At 41.3% G+C, this 20,128-nt stretch overlaps 1 protein-coding gene across 1 annotated transcript; it reads left to right on the plus strand.

Moving 5' to 3' along the window:
• Positions 1–8,383: 8,383 nt before the first annotated feature.
• On the plus strand, positions 8,384–9,352 carry LOC309804904 (small ribosomal subunit protein uS12m). Its single transcript, XM_082622598.1, has one exon. It carries the CDS (start codon positions 8,642–8,644, stop codon positions 9,059–9,061), a length of 420 nt encoding a protein of 139 aa, XP_082478724.1. The 5' UTR covers positions 8,384–8,641; the 3' UTR covers positions 9,062–9,352.
• Positions 9,353–20,128: the final 10,776 nt, after the last annotated feature.

Below are 20,128 nucleotides of genomic sequence, written 5' to 3' on the forward strand. Positions count from 1 at the left end.
GAATTTGGTTGAATCTAAATTCCTTATTTTTTTAATTTTTATTTTACATTGGAGTATAGTTGATTTATAATTTTGTGTTCATTTCAGGAGTACAGCAAAGTGATTTAGTTATACATATGCATATATCTGTTCTTTTCCAGATTCTTTACCCATATAGGTTATTACAGATTATTGAGTAGAGTTCCCTGTGCTCTACAGTAGGTCCTTGTTGATTACCTATTTTATATATAATAGTGTGTATATGTTAAGCCCAACCTCCTAATTTATCCCTCCCCCAACCCTTCCCCTTTCATAACTATGTTTTCTAAGTCTGTGAGCCTGTTTCTGTTTTGTAAATAAGTCCACTTGTATCATTTTTCAGTGACCCTAAATTCCTGATCTGCCTCTTATTCAAGGGTTGCAAACTATACTTTTGTCTCACTTGCTTGATCCTCTGAACTTGTCTCTTTCATTGTGTCATAATGTAATCTGCACAACATTCTCCTTGGCAATCCATCTACACACCCTCCAAGGCTCTAGATCAGTGTTGCTTTCCAGTAAGCACTGGTGAACTACATTTGGCTGGAGTGCTTTTTATATATGTATCAACCCACCTTAGTAAGCCAGAACAATGGTAACAGCTAATATTCATTGAGCATCTCTATATGCCAAGCACTGTGCAAAGCATTTTACTTGGATTACCCAAACGAAACCTTACAATAGCCATATGGGGTAGGCACTATCATTGTGCCCAGGAAACTAAAACTGAGAGAGGTTGAGTAGACCAGCAAATGATGGAGGTGGATGCTTAAGTCATGAGAGTGGAGCCCTCATGAACGGGGTTAGTGCTCTTAGAAAAAAGCCCCCTAGATCTCCTTAGCCCCTTCCACCACATGAAGACACAGTGAGAAGCCAGCAGTCTGAAACCTGGTAGACGGGCTTCACCAGAACCCAACCATGCTGGCGCCTGATTTTGGACTTTCAGACTCTGTAAGTATGAGAAATAAATTTCTATTCTTTATAAGCCACCCAGTCTGTGCTATTTGTTAATAACATAAACACAGAGGCAGCCTGAACAGACTAAGACTTTCCAGAAAAAGTCTGGAGAACCAGGATCTGAAGATGGGCAAGAACCAGATTGTTCCCCATAGGCATGGTCCCTTGGAGACCCTGACACAGGCAAATGCACCCCTGGGCGCTTGCTCTGCTGCTACTAACTTCTGATTCTGCCACCACCCAAACTGTACTTGCATCTCTGCTTTACTCTCTCAAAATATCTCAGTAGGTAGGAGCACTTAGCTAACAATCGTAAATCCTATGCCTATACTCAGGGAGTGGGGAGCAGTCCTAGCACTTTTAGGAAGAAATGGGTCCCCCTTCCCACCAACGACCCCCAAAGGAGAATTCTCCCATAATATGAAGGGTGTTTAAAGGCTGAATGGCCAAAAATATTAAATGTATGTGTAACTGTACAGCAATTGACTTGACTGTATCTCTGAGCAGACTGTGAGCCCCATGAGAGCAGGAGCTGGGCTGTCTTCGTCACTGAAGGATGCCTAACTCCTAATCTAAAGTCTGTGTCATAACAGGTACCCAGTGAATGTATGATTAATGAACAAAAGAAAAAAAATGGTTTTTGGGTGGTCTCTAGAAAAGGGGTATATTTAAGAGGATAAGAAAGAAGTAGGCCTTCTACATAGGGGAAATATCATGAACAGAGGGTCAGGAAGGCAGGAACCTTATAGGGGAGGGGGTGAAGTAAACGGTCTCAGTGAGCAGAGGTTCAGTAATAGATGAGGCTAATCAATAAGATGGGGTCAAATTAAGGAGAGCCTTCCAGGCTTAAAAGCATAGGAAAGGCAGTGGAGGTGGGAGCCACTGTATGTTCTTTTTTGCTAATAGTTTTTTTTTTTTTTTTGCGGTACGTGGGCTTCTCACTGTTGTGGCCTCTCCCATTGCAGAGTACAGGCTCCGGACGCGCAGGCCCAGCGGCCATGCCTCACGGTCCCAGCCGCTCCGCGGCACGTGGGATCTTCCCGGACCGGGGCACGAACCCGTGTCCCCTGCATCGGCAGGTGGACTCTCAACCACTGAGCCACCAGGGAAGCCCTTTGTTAATAGTTTTTTTAAGGTATAGTTGACCACTATGTTTAAAGTATAAAATTTGATAAGTTAAACAAAAGTATACACCTGTGAAACCATCACTATAATAAACACAATCAAGATAATGAACATACTCATTCCCTTGAAAATTTCCCCACGTCCCTTTGTAATTCCTCTTTCCTGCCTTTCCTCATTCCCTTCTTACTCTATCCCCAGGCAATCACTGATGTGTTTTCGGTCACTACAGTTTGCATTTCTGGAATTTTATACAAATGTAATATACAGTAAGTGCTCTTTTTGTCTGACTTCTTTTACTCGGCACAATTATGTTGAGATGCATCCGTACCAGTGAGTGTATCAGTAATTAAATTATTTTTATTGCTGAGTAGTATTGCATTGTATGGATATACTACAATTTGTTTATTCATTCAACTATTGATGGAAATTTGGAGTTTTTCCAGTGTTGGCTACTATAAATGAACATATGAATGTTTGTATATGAAGCACTACATGAACATGCATTTTATTTCTCTTGGGAAAATACCTAGGAGAAGCAACCTTGGGCCATGTGGTAGTGGTATGCTTAGCTTTTTAAGAAAGTGCCAAATTCTTTTCTAAAGTGGTTTTACAATTTGCATTCCCACCAGCAGTGTGTGGGAACTCCAGTTGCTCCACATCCTTGCCCACACTTGCTATGGTCATTATTGTAATACTGTTAATTGGTATCAAAACTGTAGCCCTTCTGAGAGGTATACGGTGGTATCTTATTGTGGTTTTGATTTGCATTTCCCTAATGAATAATGATGTTGAACATCCTTTCATATGCTTGTTTTCCATCTGTATACCTTATAAAGTGTCTTTTTTAAGCTCTTGCTCATTTTAATTGGGTTGTTTGGTTTTACACCACTGAATTTAGACAGCTTTTAATAAATTCTGGAATCAAGCCCTTCATCCAGATTTTTTACAGTGGGTAGTAGTAATAGTGACAGCAACAACAACAACAAGAACTAGTACTTATTTGGGGCTAATACTCTGCTACTTACTTCATGCACATTGTCCCAACACTTCCAACAATCCTATGAGGAAGATACCATAATTATTCCAGTCCTATAGGTGAGAAGCCCAAGGCTTACGGAGATGAGGTAATGGTCAAGATCTCACTGCTAATAAGAAGTGGAGCCAGAACCTGAACTCCAAAATCCTTGCTTTTTATTTCATCTCCAGAGACTTAGGAAAATCACTCCTCACTAAAGCAAGCTCTCCAAGAAAAAACAATTAAATAGAAATATTTTTACTGTCAGAGAAAAGACTGTTTGTAAAAATACTTTCCCATATACCTAGGAAATATTTTCCTAACATATCTAGGAGGTCTTTGAAGAACTTTGGACCTGAGTGTCCATAATCCATTTTGGAACAGAGAGTTCTGTTCCAGAACAAAATGGGTAAGGTTAATCATAGCTTGGCTGTAAAGGAATGAAACTGGGTCATTTGTAGAGATGTGGGTGTATCTAGAGACCGTCATACAGAGTGAAGTAAGTCAGAAAGAGAAAAACAAATATCGTATATTAACTCATATATGTGGAACCTAGAAAAATGGTACAGATGAACCAGTTTTCAGGGCAGAAATTGAGACACAGATGTAGAGAACAAAGGGGGGAAAGCATCGGGGGAGGGGGTGGTGGGGTGGGATGAATTGGGAGATTGGGATTGACATGTATACAGTGACGTGTATAAAATGGATGACTAATAAGAACCTGCTGTATAAAAAAATAAAATAAAATTCAAAAATTCAAAAAAAAAATCATAGCTTGGCTGTGCTTAGCATTGTTCCCTTAGCTGAGTACGCCTGCATGAATCAACCATCAGTCAACAGCAACGTGAAAGGTATAATCTCAAGAGGAAGACAACATAAGAAATTGTGGTAAGGGCACTTTAAACTTTGTTAAGGGAGCAAACTGACATCTTCATGCTTCCTGGCAAAAGCGACGTAACTGTCCTTAGAAATAACTCATTCCACCGACTTTTGAAATTACCTTCATTTTCACTCAGTGTGTCCTGGGGTAGATGTTCATATATTCTACCCACCTTGTTACATCAACTCTTTAATTCAACAACTATTCCATGCCCATTTTCCTGCTTAGCACTATAAAAAGATACAGAATATATAATAACAATCATGAAACATAATATTCAGGGGTTCTATTAAAAATATTACACACTGATATGGCAATGGACACTGGTCAATCAGACCAGTGCCTGCCAGATGCCATGCTGATATGTACCAAAGAAATACTAGCCCTGAAACAAGCAATATCATATTATTATATTGTTTTGCAGGTTTCAAGACTTTTTATATCAAGTATCTCATTTGAATTTCATAAAAGGAAGCTTGGCATGATTACCCCCACTTCACATATAAAAATGATCAGAAAGGTAAATGATTTTTTTCCACTGTTTTTCAAAGCTAGTTAATGGTAGAAATGAGAATTAAAAGCAGGTGTTACGACTCATGATCCAAAAAAGTTGCACTCTTCCCCACAGTTTCTGGCTCTAAGGACCAAATGAGCCTGTTGCAATAATGCACACACACATAGGAAACAAAGACAATACACTTAGTAGAGCAAATGTGTATTAAACACAGGTGCTTCAGATTCAGAGAAGGAAAGAGGAGGATCGAAGGTGTAACAACCGATCTTCCAAAAATGGTGGCAACTATTAAATATTTCTGTAATGAAGGAGGCTCCAGAGCTCCAGACATCCTCGATCAAATGCATCTTTGACATCCTGTCCCAACCTTGACACTTTCACACTAGTGCAAGCCTATAGAGCCTTGCTCCTCAAAGTGTGATACTCAAATCAGCCGTCTCAGCATCACCTTGGCACACGTTAGAAATGCAGAATCTCAGCCCCCTGCCTCCTCCTCTCCCTAAGACCTACTGAATCTGAATTTTCACAATATCCCAAGGAGATCTGTAGGTACCTCAAAGTTTGAGAAGTACTACTCTAGATCACCAATCATTACTCAGATGAGCTATGGGCATCCTCTAGTATGATTTCACAGTCATTATTCACCAACACCACCCAACTCAGCTCTTCCACTAAGTGCTCTCGAACTTACGGTCTGTACCAGAAAAATCCCCTGGATCTTCAAACTTCTTTTTAGCTTCTCCAACACACAGTGAACTGTGTGCTCATTATGCAACCAGGCTCCTTCCTGGGGAACTGCTTCCCCTGCAGGCCTCTCAAGCAAAGGTTGTTTTTCCTTCCACACTGCACAGAGCCTGGAGGTGAGGTTGGGCACCTTGCATGTTCCTCACCATCATTTATAGTCAATTATTTCCTTCTTCTTCTTTCAAAAATCCTGCCATTTTTGAAGCACCTGCCATCAAGCTCTACCAGCTATTATCCTGCCTCATTGCAGTCACGTGCCACTCTCCTTAGCTTCCTTAGTCACTGAAGACCTAATCTCAAATTTGCTGTCTCACTCTGCACCCTTTCTATACTACTCTCTCGCTGCCATATCACTACTATTCACCTCCTCTAGTCTACTACTATGTTTGCAGTCTTGACCTCCTCCACACCAATGTCATGGTCATCATCCAACCCCTGGGCTTCTCCACCCTTTACTACCTCACCTCCTGTTTTCTCCTTCACCCCCTCAGCCACCCAATACCGTGGCCATACACTAGACCTTGTGGTTACTAATAATTGCATTGCTTGTGAAATAGTTTTTCAAACATCTGCTCTTAGTTTTGCAACTAAGTTAATTTTGTACCCTCCCTTCTTCTCCTCTACAAATCATTGACCCTCACATCAGGACCTCCAGCCCACCGGACCCACCACTTTTCATTGTTCATTATCTCATGCCCTCATGTCCTCAGTCCCTTCTTTTTCTCCAGTTCAATGATCAGTCTCTACAGCCACTCCTTTTATATCATCCCCAAATCCCTGACTCCTCTCTCCTCCTTCACCCTAGTTTGGCAAAACCCCAACTTTAGTTTAGCTCAGTCCTCCCCCTATTTTGCAACAACACTCAAGCAGCTGAAGGGGGCTGGAGAAAAACTCACTAAAGGTCTAACTTGTCTCTCTTTCGATTTATGACCAATATACTCAAGTGGGCCTGAAATACGACCCAGCAATTTCACTCTATCCCCCTAACTTACCCACTCTTCCAACTTCTGAGGTGGATGTTCACATGTTTTCACCTCTTCTGAAACCTTCAGCACTCTCTCCCTTTCCTTGCACTCAGCTTTAGACTTACTTTTTAAATATTTCATTGAGAAAATCAAAACAACCAAAAGAGAACCATTGTATCTTTCCACCACCAAATCTCTCAAGCTACCTGCTTCTTAACCCATAAACACTGTTTTCACACCTGTATAAAACCAAACCCTCCATTTGTGCACTAGATCACATCCCCTATCACACACCCAAGACTTTGCCCTTGTGATCAACATTTCTTTCTCCTCACCATCAATTTCCCCCTAAATATGGGCTCATTCCCAACAGCACACAAATACGCTGCGATTTCTTCTATATTTTGAAAGATCCCTCCATTGGCCTCATGTGTCTCTCCAGCTATTTCATTTCTCTACTCACCTGAGGGGAAAGTTCTATGAAATATTAGTATCCTTTCATTCCCTCACGCCCTATTCTCTTTTTACCCCCACTTTGGGCAGGTTTTCCTTCCACCGTCACACAGAAGCTACTGTAATCAGAGTCACCAACAAATCTTATCTTGCCAAACCCAGGGCTAGTGCTCTACTCCAGTCTATGCTCTGCATCCCTTCCCTCACTTTCTGGTGCCTCTCGTGCCTCAGGCATTTTGCTGGGTCCTGGTGTGACCTCAGTAACAACTGATTCTCAACAAACCTGAATGAAGAATTAATACTTCCAATTTAGCATGCTCCTTATCCTAAGAAATGCAAATTTCATAACAGGCTTTTATTAAAAACAAAAACAGATAATCAAAAAGCAGCAATACTCCAAGGAATGTATCATGTAATGATATGTCAGGTATTATTACAAAAAGCTTTGTCACTTATTCACTGTGGAGACATAAAGTGAACCATGTCATCTCTCTGGGCCTCCATCTATCCATTAGTAAAATGAGAATGTTAGAGTTAGGACAATTCTAAGATAGTTTATTTAAGTGTGAGAGAGAATTTCTAAGCATCCTTGAGAATGAGCTGTATTATTGGTCAGTGGCTGAAGCCAGAACCAGTTACGTGTGAAGGTTAAAGAACTGGTCATATCACTGGTGTAAGGGGGGTGTGTGTGTCATAATACTCTGATCTGTCAAATATGAAAAAAATGATAGCCACCTATCTGGATTTATATCAGGATCCTGGGAAGCATGGTCCAGTCACAAAACTTCATTGAAATATGCCCCCTCCTCACTTCTCAGAGCATGTAATTTATTTAATAGGAAACAAGAGCTGTCATTTTACAGTTAGATATAAGGCATATAATTCTGAGATCCAGGCAAGTAAGAGGAGGGAAAAGGAGAGCATGAGAAGAAGGCTAGGATGTGCAGGAGAGACATCTCAGGACAGATGAAGACTGGGAAGGTCTGCATTTCCCCAAAATGCCACCTACTTCATAGTTTTACCGCACACTCGCTTTCTGACTTCTGCATTGTAACTGAGAAAGTCATAGCTATTTTTGTATAATATGTGGTGACCAGTGCTCAAGAGTTCTTAGATGATTTCAAAAAGTAAAATGTCTATTGTTTATCTTCTTATAATGTCAAATATGCCTTTGTGTATTCACTTTAGTATTCCAGAGCTGGAAGGGATATTAAAGATCACAGTCCAAACATCAACTTTACAGATGATGACACAGAAGGTGAATATATCAGAAATAGGTAAAACTAAGTCTCTGATCTAGATTAGAATCCTCCAGTTTTTACTCAAGAAATAAAAGAAATAAAAATTGCAGGTAATGACTGCTTTTTATGGATGCATAACTAAAATATTAGTAGAAGTTATTCTGGGTAGAGGAAAAAATGAACGACAATTATTTTCATTTTCATAATTGAATAGTTTGCAGTGAGTATGAATTTTCTTATAATTAGGAAAGATGACATGGCCATTTTCATTAACCTGTTTTAACTAAATAAGTAATAAATGAACTAATTCTTTTATGTATTGACTTACATACACTATTTATTTAGTGTATGCTAGTGTCCATGGAAGTTTTCCAATTTGCAGTGACTTTATCACTCTTTGTACTTGTAACTCTCCAAAAAAATGACTTTACTCGAAAACTTCCCGGGCCTCCTCTCATTTTCTAGTTTCCTTCTGTTTGTGAGCGGGGGCGGTTGGGAGAGCCTATTCAGAGAGCCTATTCAGAGCAAGACAAAATTTACGGAGGGATTTTCCGGTAGCAGCGTTAGGGGTTGTGGTTATACAGTGAGAGGAAATTCCTTAGATTTAACCGGAAGGCTCCGAGAGCGGGATGGGAAGAACTTGGACCCTCCCCCGGCTACGGCCACTTTCCCCTCCTCCTGCTTAATGAATCTGTTATCCCCTAACACAGGGACGCTGCAGGCGGCGGGATGTCCTGGTCCGGCCTTCTCCGTGGCCTCAGCACGTCCCTAAATCATGGCCTAGCCCTGGCCCCGCGGCCTTGGGCCACGCGTCCCATGGCCACCCTGAACCAGATGCACCGCCGGGGGCCTCCGAAGCATCCGCCTCCGAAAGTGGGCCCCATGGAGGGCCGGCCACAGCTGAAGGGCGTGGTCCTGCGCACGTTCATCCGCAAGCCCAAGAAGCCCAACTCGGCCAACCGCAAATGCTGCCGCGTGCGGCTCAGCACCGGTCGGGAGGTCGTCTGCTTCATCCCCGGAGAGGGCCACAGCCTGCAGGAGCACCACGTCGTGCTCGTGCAGGGCGGCCGCACACAGGACCTGCCCGGCGTCAAGCTCACCATCGTGCGGGGCAAGTATGACTGTGGCCACGTGCAGAAGAAGAAGTGACTCCCTCCCCACCTCCCCCGGGACACGGCGGCTCGGGGCCCCTGCAGTGTCCTTGGGAAGCTAGTACAACTCTAGAAGTAGCTGGTCGTGGTTCAAAGCCTGGCCGCCTCTTCCATCAGGACCACCCTTAACCCATACTGGTCCTGGGTGTGAACCAGAAAAAAGGCGCCCCCTTCCCAACACCCTTGGTTTCCATGTTGGCGCCAGGGACCTCTTCTGCTGGGACAAGACACTGTAGTGCCATCTACTGGGAAGGGGTTGCAATAAACACAGAGACATGCGCCCCCCGGAAAAAAAAATAATAATAAAAAAATGACTTTACTCATTGTAGATAACTTTATTTCAAACCATATGCATCACTTGGAAGTTGTTAAAATCTTTAAATGACTGAAATTTGAAAACAAAACGAAAAACTCTAAGTTATGCATCTTGATTGCTTACCATGGGCCAGAGATAGGCAAAGTATTTTACATGATTATTTGACTTAACCCTGTCAACAATTTATGACCTTGTTACTATTATTATGCTTCTCTCGTAGACAAGGTACCTCGTCTTAGAATGGTTAAGTCATTATCGCAAGTCTTACTGAATTCAAATCCAGGCTTCTGGTTCCATAGTCTCATCTCTTAACCACAAGACTGTACCCTCCCTGTTTTGCCATTGGATTCAGGGTAATGAGTACTAAAAACTGAATCTATGTCAAACATTTCCACTATTTCCAAAACTGGCTCTAAATGAGGACCTTCCTGCCAGGGTTGATGTGTGTGTAATCTGGGATGAAATGGGAAATTTGGAGGAGTCATGCTGGGAAAATTCTGGCAGACCTACAGAACAGAGCAGATGGAGAAGAACGTGAGGACATAATACTGTTCCCTTCTGTTTTGCCAGCACTCTTGTCTCCTAAGGTACTCCTGAAAGGACCCAGCACGCATCAAGAGCAGAGACTATTTTGGCAAGACATTTTGAAGCTTGGTTTCTCCTCAGGGATTGTAAAGTTTATAGTATGACTGTAAACTGATTAACAGGAATTCTAGTTTTAAACAGTATACCCAGACGTGACTCAAGATGACCACTGCTATTTTAAAAGTAATTGCCTTGTGAGGCTGTCCAGATGAATTGATGGAAGGGAAGTCAACAATCTAGGTTAGATAATGCTCCAGGTGGAAAAGATCTTTTTGGCTCATCTAGTCCAATCTCCTCATTATAACCATAGGAGAAACTGAAGTGCAAAAGTAGGCATCTAACTTATCCAATATCATATTGTAAGCAGAAGCCTATCTAAGTCTAGAATTCAGATTTCCTGACTTCCAGTCTTGTGCTCTCATCACCAAAACTTGTGGTTTAGTAAATCCTGTATGCCAAACTGAACATATGGCTCAAGCAAGCAGAGGAAAAATGTAAAAGAAAAAACAAAGAAGAAGTCTGTCTGATCGAGACCAGGAAGCGGTAGCCATAGAAGGGAAGAGCCAACCTCCTCTCATATTTGTAGCTGAGAGAATAACGAGGAGAGGTGCTGTTAGAGCATATTCCCATCTATCATGAATCTAAAACTCAGAGAGTGACATATCGATTCACTCATTTGGTCATGGAGCAAATTTTATTGAGTGCTTGCTAGGTGCTAGTCATTGGGCTAGATGCTGGAAACACAGCCATAAATGGAATGTAGTTCCTACTTTCATGAAGCTTACATCCCAAAAGAGTAGACAGACCGAAGAAGATAAATCAAGTAAACACAATAGAAGAAAGTGATTATTACAAAAGCAATACAAACTGAGATTGCTGTGAAGGTAAGAAACCAAAGATTGTAACAGAAAATAATATGGTACACTTGCTTTTAGGAAGGGTGTTCAGGGAAAATCTCTGAGCAAGGGACATTTAAGCCGAGAACTGAAAGAGGAGAAAGAGGCAGTTTTGCAAGGCTCCAGGGGAAAGAACATTAGAGGCTGAAGTAGCTGCATAGGGAAAGACCCTGAGGCAGGAAAGGAAGGCATGCTGGAGGAACTAAAAGAAGTCTTTTGTTGTTGAAATGAATTAAGTAAGAATGAGAAAGGAGAAAGATGAGGTAGAAGTGGGGAGAGGCCAAATGGTTACAGGACCTTGTAGAACAAGTTGAAGATGTTGGGATTTGTTCTAACAGCAAAGGGAGGCTAATGGAGGATTTCAAGCTGGGGAAGGACAGGATTCTTTCTGCAGTTTATGAAGATCACTTCTTCAAGATCAGATTGGCTACTTTAAAACCCAGCCAGGACTGAAACTCTGGAATCCCAACTCTGCATGGTGATGAACATGTCAGTTCTCTCTCTCAAGTTCACCTCTCATCATTAGTGGCAACATTAAGTGAACTGATGGATAAGAAATCCCTTTGAAGAAGCAATCTGAGCTAAACTGCCCCTCAAGAGTAAAGAAACACCTCATATCTTTCTCCACACTGTCCCAGCACACAGGGTGCAGAGTAAAGACTGGAGATGGTGATAACCTCTAACCCAATTCTCTTACATTTTCTCGTCATTTCCTTACAACAATCCTAACAGGATATGCAATTCTGAGCTTGATGCATAGATGAGGAGACTGAGGCTGAGAGAGGTTAAAATAACTTCTCCATCAATAGAAAATCAGCATTTGTTTCTAAGACCTTTGGCCTCTATCCCAAATCTCATTATAATCCTTATCATGTCTCTTCTCAAGCAGAAAGCTCTTAAGATCATCAGCCTTTGACAGTGGGTGAAAAGGCAATACAAAGTCCCAAACCACCCTTAATATTAATAAAATAGATATACATTTCTACCAAGATTTGCCAATGTCTCCAGGAGACCCACATGTTTTAGTTTACATTGTAACTAAGTTTAATAGTAATACTCTGCTACCATCCTACGGTGAGGGGTCACCAAGACTTATTACAAATAGCAATTGGGCTCTAGAAGGGACAGAGAGAAATATATCAAAGGATGCCTGTGCTAATGGGTTTGGAGACAAGAAGCCAGAGATAAAAGAGTCTTGCTGTCAGCTTGACTGGGACATGTATTGAGAAGCCTGCTCTGAGCAATGGTACTGCTTATCTCCTCAAGGGTTCAGGCCCATTAGTAATAACTTCAAAGTGAGCCAGGCTCTATTAGGAGGCTTAGGTCAGTAGCTTTAAATGACTAAATCAATCTTAGTGTTGAGAGGGATCTCTGGATTTATTTTTATCTCCATGAACTTTCTTCCCACCAAGGAAGAAAAGGTTTGTTCTCTGAAAGCCTTTGGTTAAAGAAGAATTTATTGGAAGAGAATATCAGAAAAAGAGAAAGAAAAAAAAATGTTTCCCATTCTACAATAGATTAATCAACTTGCCTCTTATTTACTGGGTGCCTTAAAGGGGCTCTTCTCATCTCTAGGCCTGTTTCCTCATCGACAAGTGAAAAATTCATTTTAGATTATATCTAAGGGTTCTTCTGCTCTAATGTTCCTTGATCTTGATACAAACACCCAAATTAACTATTCTCAATAGATCATGAATCTGAGATATTCAGAGTCAGTAAAGTGTTTATAGGAAGCCATCCATGTACTCCCAGTTCCAATTGTTAACAGTGATGCATACTCGTGACACTTGGAGTACTATAGCCTATGCAATAGAGAAGAGCACAAGACTGTCTGTTCTTCAAGGAACTGGGCTATGTCTTTGCTAACCTGTGAGTCTTCGTGAAATAGCTATGTGAGGGCCTGCATCCATCCCATTTGCTGCTAAGGCCTCCTCTCCAGTAGCTCCAATACCTCTTCATTGAAGAAGCTCATACATGAGGAATAGAAGAGAAGGATTTACCACTCTTTACTGATCCACTGCCTCTAACTTGGGATAAGTTCATGACAGTCTGTATTTTCGGGCTTATGTTCTAGGATCACCATGGCAACACTTCCCATCAGTAAAAAAGGAGATGGCAATGAAGGCAGCTGCTGTATAATGAGCTGGGCATAAACAAAGGCAAAGCTTCTAAAGGGTAAAGGGGAAGGAACACATATTTGTATTCTGAGCTTTATCAGAAGGGTTTCCCTGGGAAAGGTAAATTGTTTATATGCAGTTCTTATGTTAAGACTTAGAGTCAAATGTTACATTTTTGTTGCTGATTTGTGGCATTGTCATCAGGCTTGGTCCCTGAAACCTACAATAAATTGCATCTTGATCATCCAGATACGTGTTTCTCACTCATATTTTAAACGTGCCAATATGGGGGAACTCATTTGGTGGTATATGGAGCTTTATTTGTCTGCAAGGTCCAAGTCTATCTTTTCCCCCCTTGTAGTAAATTAGAAGGAATCAAAGAGCTGAAAATCTCCTGGGGATGCAGAAGGGAGTATCAGTTGGGGAAACCCAACAGTCTTACTTCGTCTTTCTATCCTCCCCATGCAGCACAAGGCCTTGCATTTGGTAGGCACTGGCCAGTGTTTACAAGATGCATAGATGGATTGATAGACAGACAGATGGACATCAGGTTTCCCTTGCTGCTACTCCTATTATGCCGTTCTGTGCCTCTGCCAGTAAATGTTGTCTAGTTTCTCTATTCCTGCCTCCTCTGACTGGGTGCTGCAGCACCTCTAGGACTGGGATGTAACTTAGCCATTAGATTAATATAACCAGAGTCTGAATGACAGTTCTGTCTGAATGACAGCAGAATGACAGCTCTGTCTGAATGACAGCTCTGTGATGGCTAGTTTCCCTATTGCATACCTTTCTGCCTGAACTGCAAGAACGGCTGCTCCATCATTTCCATAGTTGGGTACAACTTACTACTGCATACCGGCACCCTTACACCAGTCACTTAGTGACACTTCAACTTGCTGCCGTCTTCTTCCAGCAGTATGTTCTGCCTTCTAGACAAGAATCTGTCAGAGTACCACCACAGTCTATGTTTCCTTCCAGTGGGTGTGACCACACTCAGTCATCTCAGAGGCCACACATCTCAAACTGCTAGTCAGGAGCCTTGTGGCAGAAGGGAAGAGCTTCCATGTTTCCTGATATGCTTTACCTGGGGTCCACTCTGCATGGACCTGCTTGGAATGTCTCTATTGCATTGTCTCTCCATGAATAGCCAGTAGGACAATTCAAAAACTACTACTTCCTCAACTGAAAAACTAAAAACTGAATTTTCAAAGAATTCCGACCAGATAGACCTGGGTTCTCGTCGCAGTTCTACCAATTATTAAATCTGTAGCTTAAAGTAACAAACTCTCTGAGCATCACTTTCCCTATTTGCAAAATGAGATGACACTAATGGAAATATTTTGAAGAATTAACTATATAAAATGCTAGGAATGACTGACCCTCTTAGAAGGAAAAAAAAGCCCAGCTGAGAACAAAGCAATCACATACACCACTCTTTCTCCCTACTCTTTGTGGTTATAACTGATATCCCAGGCATATCTTTCATTCCTCAAAGACTTTGGTACCTGGTTGAGAGTATTCCTCTCTACAAAGTCCATCATCATGTTGGGTGTTTCACCTCTACACGTATAAATCCATTCAACACCCTGGCCATTCTATTTCACGACCATCTCCATCTCACCTCTAGTGACCCCCTCCACTCCATCTGAGACAATCTGTCTTGCACCATACTCTAGATTTTTCCTTTAACCATAACTATTCTCTTTCCAAAATCACATATTTATGAATCCCATTCAAGCCATAATTTCCTGTTTTTCCAGTTTGCATCTTCAACTCTTCCCAATGCAACAACCAGTTCATTAATTCTTCATTAATCCCATTTTTTCTATTTATTTCTCTTATTATTTTAGTCTCCATGATAAATTATTTAAAATGCTCAATGATATTCAAACTCCATTGTTTCTCTGCTTTTTTTATTACACTTTTCAGGCAAATCTCTATCTTCATTTGTAAAACTTTATCTACTGTCTCTATGATTATAATCTGACAGTCAAGTATGATTGGTTAAAATCATAGTGTAAGGAAGAGTAGTTTAGTAAGACATCCATGCTTTAAAGAAACACTAGTTCTCTTGTGGAGCTAAGAAGCCTACATCATTCACCACCTTGTCACTAACGAGCAGATTCCTCAATAGGAGAGTCTTCCCTCTCACTCACTACTATATCCTGAGGCCAGAACAATGTCTGGCTCAAGCAATCTGTGTTGACTGACTGATTGACCAGCCTAAAGCGGGCCCTCATTAACCAAGCAACCTTACAACTTTTACTGATTAACTTAGTTTCCTACTTGCTGATAAGCCTAACTGAGTTGTCCTCCACCCTCCCCAAACTTCCACCTGACCTCTGACCCTTCCTCCACTTCAACTCCCTCTGCCTGTCATCTCTTTGATGACTCTCAACAGCAATCATTTCTTTGTACTTCACAAAGAAACTAGAAGCCACTAGACACTGGCTGGAGGCCCTCTACTTTCTGCTACAAAATCTAGAAACCATCTTCCCTTCTCTCACATTAGAGGAGCTGTCTTTTCCCCTTAGTCTAGGTCAATTCTCCCAACTATAAGGTGTATGTCCCCTTTCCCACCTAGTCAGGAATCTTGCACACACACAGTGTTCCTTTGCTCTTTTCATGTTCTCTTTCATCTTTCTTCCATTTTTCTCTTTCTTTCAAAGGGATCCTTTTGGCTTTTAAATAAGTCTCTTCCATTAAAAATTGTAATAATTACCAGAACTCAAAATTATCCTCTAGTCTCAATCTCATCACTCTTCTTCCCCTTCATAGCCAAACTTCTCAAAATAACTTCTCCAATTGCTGCCTGTTAATAAGTCCCCATTTCCTTACTTCCCTCTGACTCCTAAGATTCAGTGCAATACACACCCACCACCACTATGATTATACACTTTCACAGAGTCAAGAATAATTGTGTCTTGACTTCTTAGAGGATCTCTTAGACTCTTGGGCGAGGTTCATATCTTGCTATCTTGCTATTAAATGTTGGAATTTCTCAATGCACCAATCTGTATCCTGTTCTCATCTGCAGTCTTTCCCTAGGCAACCTCACCCACATCGACAGCTTTAATTATCCTCTACAAAGTCTCACACATTTACATCTGTAGCCAAGATCTTCTTTATGAGTTCTACTTACCTATATTCAACCACTTCTGGATTTTTACACATAGCTGTCATCAAGATTTATCAAAGCCAACATGCTTAAAATTAAACATAATTTCCCCCCTAAATTCAGACCTATTCTCATGTTCTTTATTAATATGAATAGACCTGTATTTGGGCTGGTATAATTTAATAAATTGCCCTCCATTCAGTTACACCAGCCCAAACCTAGGAATCATAGTGGACACTCTCCTCTCCTACACACACTATATCCAAACCGCCAAGTATGTCTGTTTTACTCCTTAAATATCCTCCAAATCTAATTCTCTTTACCTCTACTCCACAAACCTAGTGTAAGCCCTCCTCATTCATCTCATTGACTCCTACAATTGTTTCCTGATACACCCTACAACCACTCCTAACACCTCAAACTATTCATACAGCAACTGGAGGTACTGTTTCCAAATGTAACTTTGGTCATGTCGCTCCCATGCTTATGATCCAACAGCTTCTCATTGTCTTAGGCTAAACACCAGAACCCTTAAAATGACCCAGTAAGTCCCACTTGACTGTACCACATGCCACAGGATGTTTTCATACCCAACTTTCATTTGCTCTCCGCATTCCAGGCACATGACCCTTCATGTGGTTTCTCAAATAAATCATGCTTCCACTAGGCATGGATTCTTTTCATGCTCATCTGTGCCTAAAATTTTATCCCTGAGCTCCCTTCACCTGGTTAATTCCTACACATCCTCCAATATCCTTACCTCTTCAGAGACATTTTTTGTCCTGCCAGATAAGACCAAGTCTCCATATTACATGCTTTCTATGCCCAGTGTATTTTTCTTTTCATCGCACTTATTCCAATTGTCACCATACATCAAAATTTAAGTGTTTATTTCATTAAATGGCTGTCCTGCCACCAGATTCTAAGGTCCATGGGGGCAGAATTATACCTAGCATAGTGTTTGATAAATAGTTTAAATATTAATACCTGAATAAATTACTCAGTAAATCCTGGTGGTGGTCGTGGCAAGAGTAATTGTAAGAGTGGAGCCGTAACACTCTTTCTATGTAGACAAACAAATCTACGGAAAGAGAATACCCAAGCCCAGCCACGTTCTCTTTTGTAGCTAACCATGTTCTCATTTTTCTGAGTCCTAAATACACCCATGGCTTAATCTGGCAGATCAAAGAGAAACAGGGAGATGAAGATATAAAGATGTGACCTTCACAGATCACGTCGTGGACCTCTGTCCTTACTGCCTGTCTGGTTCCCTCCTCCCATCTCTGAATGGGGCACTGGACTACCTCTGTAATTCACAGAATTAGGCAAGGAATGTAAGCTAAGCCAATCTCATTCTTTCCTTGGGGAATGTGATTCTTAAGCAGAGATAGAGAATATAGCTGGAATTAAGCATCAGACAACAGTGTCCCAAAGATGCCGTTCATGAGCATCTACTCCTTGGCTCTTCAGAGTTAACCTGGTTCCTTTCCTGCTTGAGGCTAGGCTGTTTAGTTCTGTGAATTACCTTTAACTTTGTGAATTACAGAATAGGCTACAACTAAACAAGTTGTGTTTGTTTATTTATTTGCTTCTACAGCATTATTAGTGCTCTCCATCAAAGAAAATTACCTCATGTAGTTAATAAGAGGAAATTAATACAGATCAGATTTTTTCATATCAAAAATACACCTCCTTTTTAAGTTTTCATACATTTATAAAAATGAATCATAGATCAGACCAAAGAAAAAAACTCAATAATTCAAAAGGCAGAAGTTGAATCAACATGTTAACATAAAAGACTAAAAAATTCAATCATGTAAAACAACGGCACAGACTTATAAACTGCCTTCAACTGAAATGTGATTGAAGACAAAAATCAGTATTATAGTTATGCATTCTACTTCAAACCACTTATTGGATGCCTCCCGGGTACCAGTATAATGGCCATCAATCAAATCTTTTTATTAGTAGATCAAACTCCTTGAACTGTTAGTGCAGGAAAATAGCATTTATTGAATGCTTACTGTATACCAAACGCTATGCTTAACTAGTTATATCCATTTTGCCATTTAACCCTCACAACAATGCTAATGAGTTAGGAATTATTAATGCCATTTTACTGATGAGAAAATTGATGTTTAGATAGGGTATGTAACTTGCCCAAGGTAATATAGATTCAAGCAGCAAAATTAAACCTAGGACTTCCTGACCAGTTTAGTATCATCAATGAAATAGCAAAACCTATGAAAGAAACATCAGACCAGAAGACCAGAAAGAAACTTGTAGAAAACCTGATTATCACAAATAAGACTTTAATGCCACACAAGCTGTCAACCTGCTGTCCATCCAGCTTTCTTCCCTCCTTCTTCTTTCCTTCATGTATATACCTATCCATTTAACCAAGCTTGATTTAGTGCTCTTTATGCTTTTACATGGCAGCACTGTCCTAGCCATGAAAGTAGAATAGTAAGTAAGAGTGCCCTGCCGTTATTCATCTTAATGTCTTTATTGAGAAGATTGACAGTTTAAAAAAGAAACTACAAAATCTCTTGGAAGCCACAAAGTATTTTCCTAAAGTATTATTGGAACTCACAAAAACCCTGTGAATAGGTGATATAAGAATAACACAGGGCTTCCCTGGTGGCGCAGTGGTTGACAGTCCGCCTGCCGATGCAGGGGACATGGGTTCGTGCCCCGGTCCGGGAAGATTCCACGTGCCGCGGAGCGGCTAGGCCCGTGGGCCATGGCCACTGAGCCTGCGCGTCCGGAGCCTGTGCTCCGCGGCGGGAGAGGCCACAGCAGTGAGAGGCCCGCGTACCGCCAAAAAAAAAAAAAAAAAAAAAGAAGAGCCCAAATTTTCCGCATAAGGACACGGAAGTACATCCATATAAAATAACGTGGCCAAGGACCCACCCATTATGCTAAAGATTCCTTAGATGGTGGAAGTGGCGTTTATATACAGGTCCTCTGACTGCTGGGATTAGAACTGCTACTTGACTCTTCCCCGTTTTCTTCTCTGGTCTAAATCATGATGCTAGACTCTTTATTGAAACCAATGACAAACCTCAGCTGGAGAGTCTGAGGGCGAACTAAAGAAGAGCATATATTATGCTGAAAAGTGCTGGCATTCTTAGTTTATATTCCTTTCCACTTCAACTGCTGTTCATACTGCTCTTCACAGCCTGCTTTGCTAAACCTGGAAAAGATTCTTTCTGACGTATTTACAATACCCCCCCTCCTTGGGTTTGGTGTTTGACCCTGAGGACAGCCATCAGATTTATCTAAAAAGCAGATTGACTTAAGAATTGTGTGTGTGTGTGTGTGTGTGTGTGTGTTAGAGGTGGGGATGGGGAGAAAGAGATGGAGAGGCAGAGAGATCGCAAGCTAGGGAGAGAACAAACTTGGTTAGAAATTGAAATATAAAGAAACTATCAATTTGCATTTTAACCTGGGCAAGTCACTACCCCTTTCTGACTTTCAGTGCTTTCTGCATAAAATAAAGCTGTAAACCAGATAATCCCTGGGTGTCTTCCACTCGGAGACTCAACAGTTCAAAATTCACTCTGTAAGAAACAACACTCACTTCTTCCTGTATCACCGCAGGCACTGCTGAGAACTTGGTGCAGAAATGAGTGGAGAAGTTTGAAAAACCCTACAAGCCCTGCCAGCTCAGCAGGACCTCCTCCACTGTCCTCATGCCACGTCCAAGTTCCCTGCTCTAGAGATCATACCTGGGCTCACAGGATCATTCCAATTAAAAAGGAACTACAGAAGTTATTTAGTCTAGTGTTCCTCACACTTTAATGTACCCACAAATCTCCTGGGAGTCCTGCTGAAATGCACACTCTTATTCAGGAACTCTGAGCTGGACCCCAAATTCTGCAGGTCTAATAAGCTCTCGTGTGCCACTCACGCTACTGGTGAAACAAAACCAAAGAAAGCCCTTGGTATGGCCTATAGGTCCCTGCATGGTCCCCATCTCACAGCATAGGCCCCTGATTCAGTGGCCCCTACACTTCCTCCTAATGTACTA

Source organism: Mesoplodon mirus (assembly GCF_964341445.2).
Source record: "Mesoplodon mirus genome assembly, chromosome: 5".
NCBI classification, from domain to species: domain Eukaryota; kingdom Metazoa; phylum Chordata; class Mammalia; order Artiodactyla; family Ziphiidae; genus Mesoplodon; species Mesoplodon mirus.

Bases quoted from the DNA above. Each gene is read 5' to 3' on its own strand.
- LOC309804904 (XM_082622598.1), top strand. From the start codon at position 8,642: ATGTCCTGGTCCGGCCTTCTCCGTGGCCTCAGCACGTCCCTAAATCAT.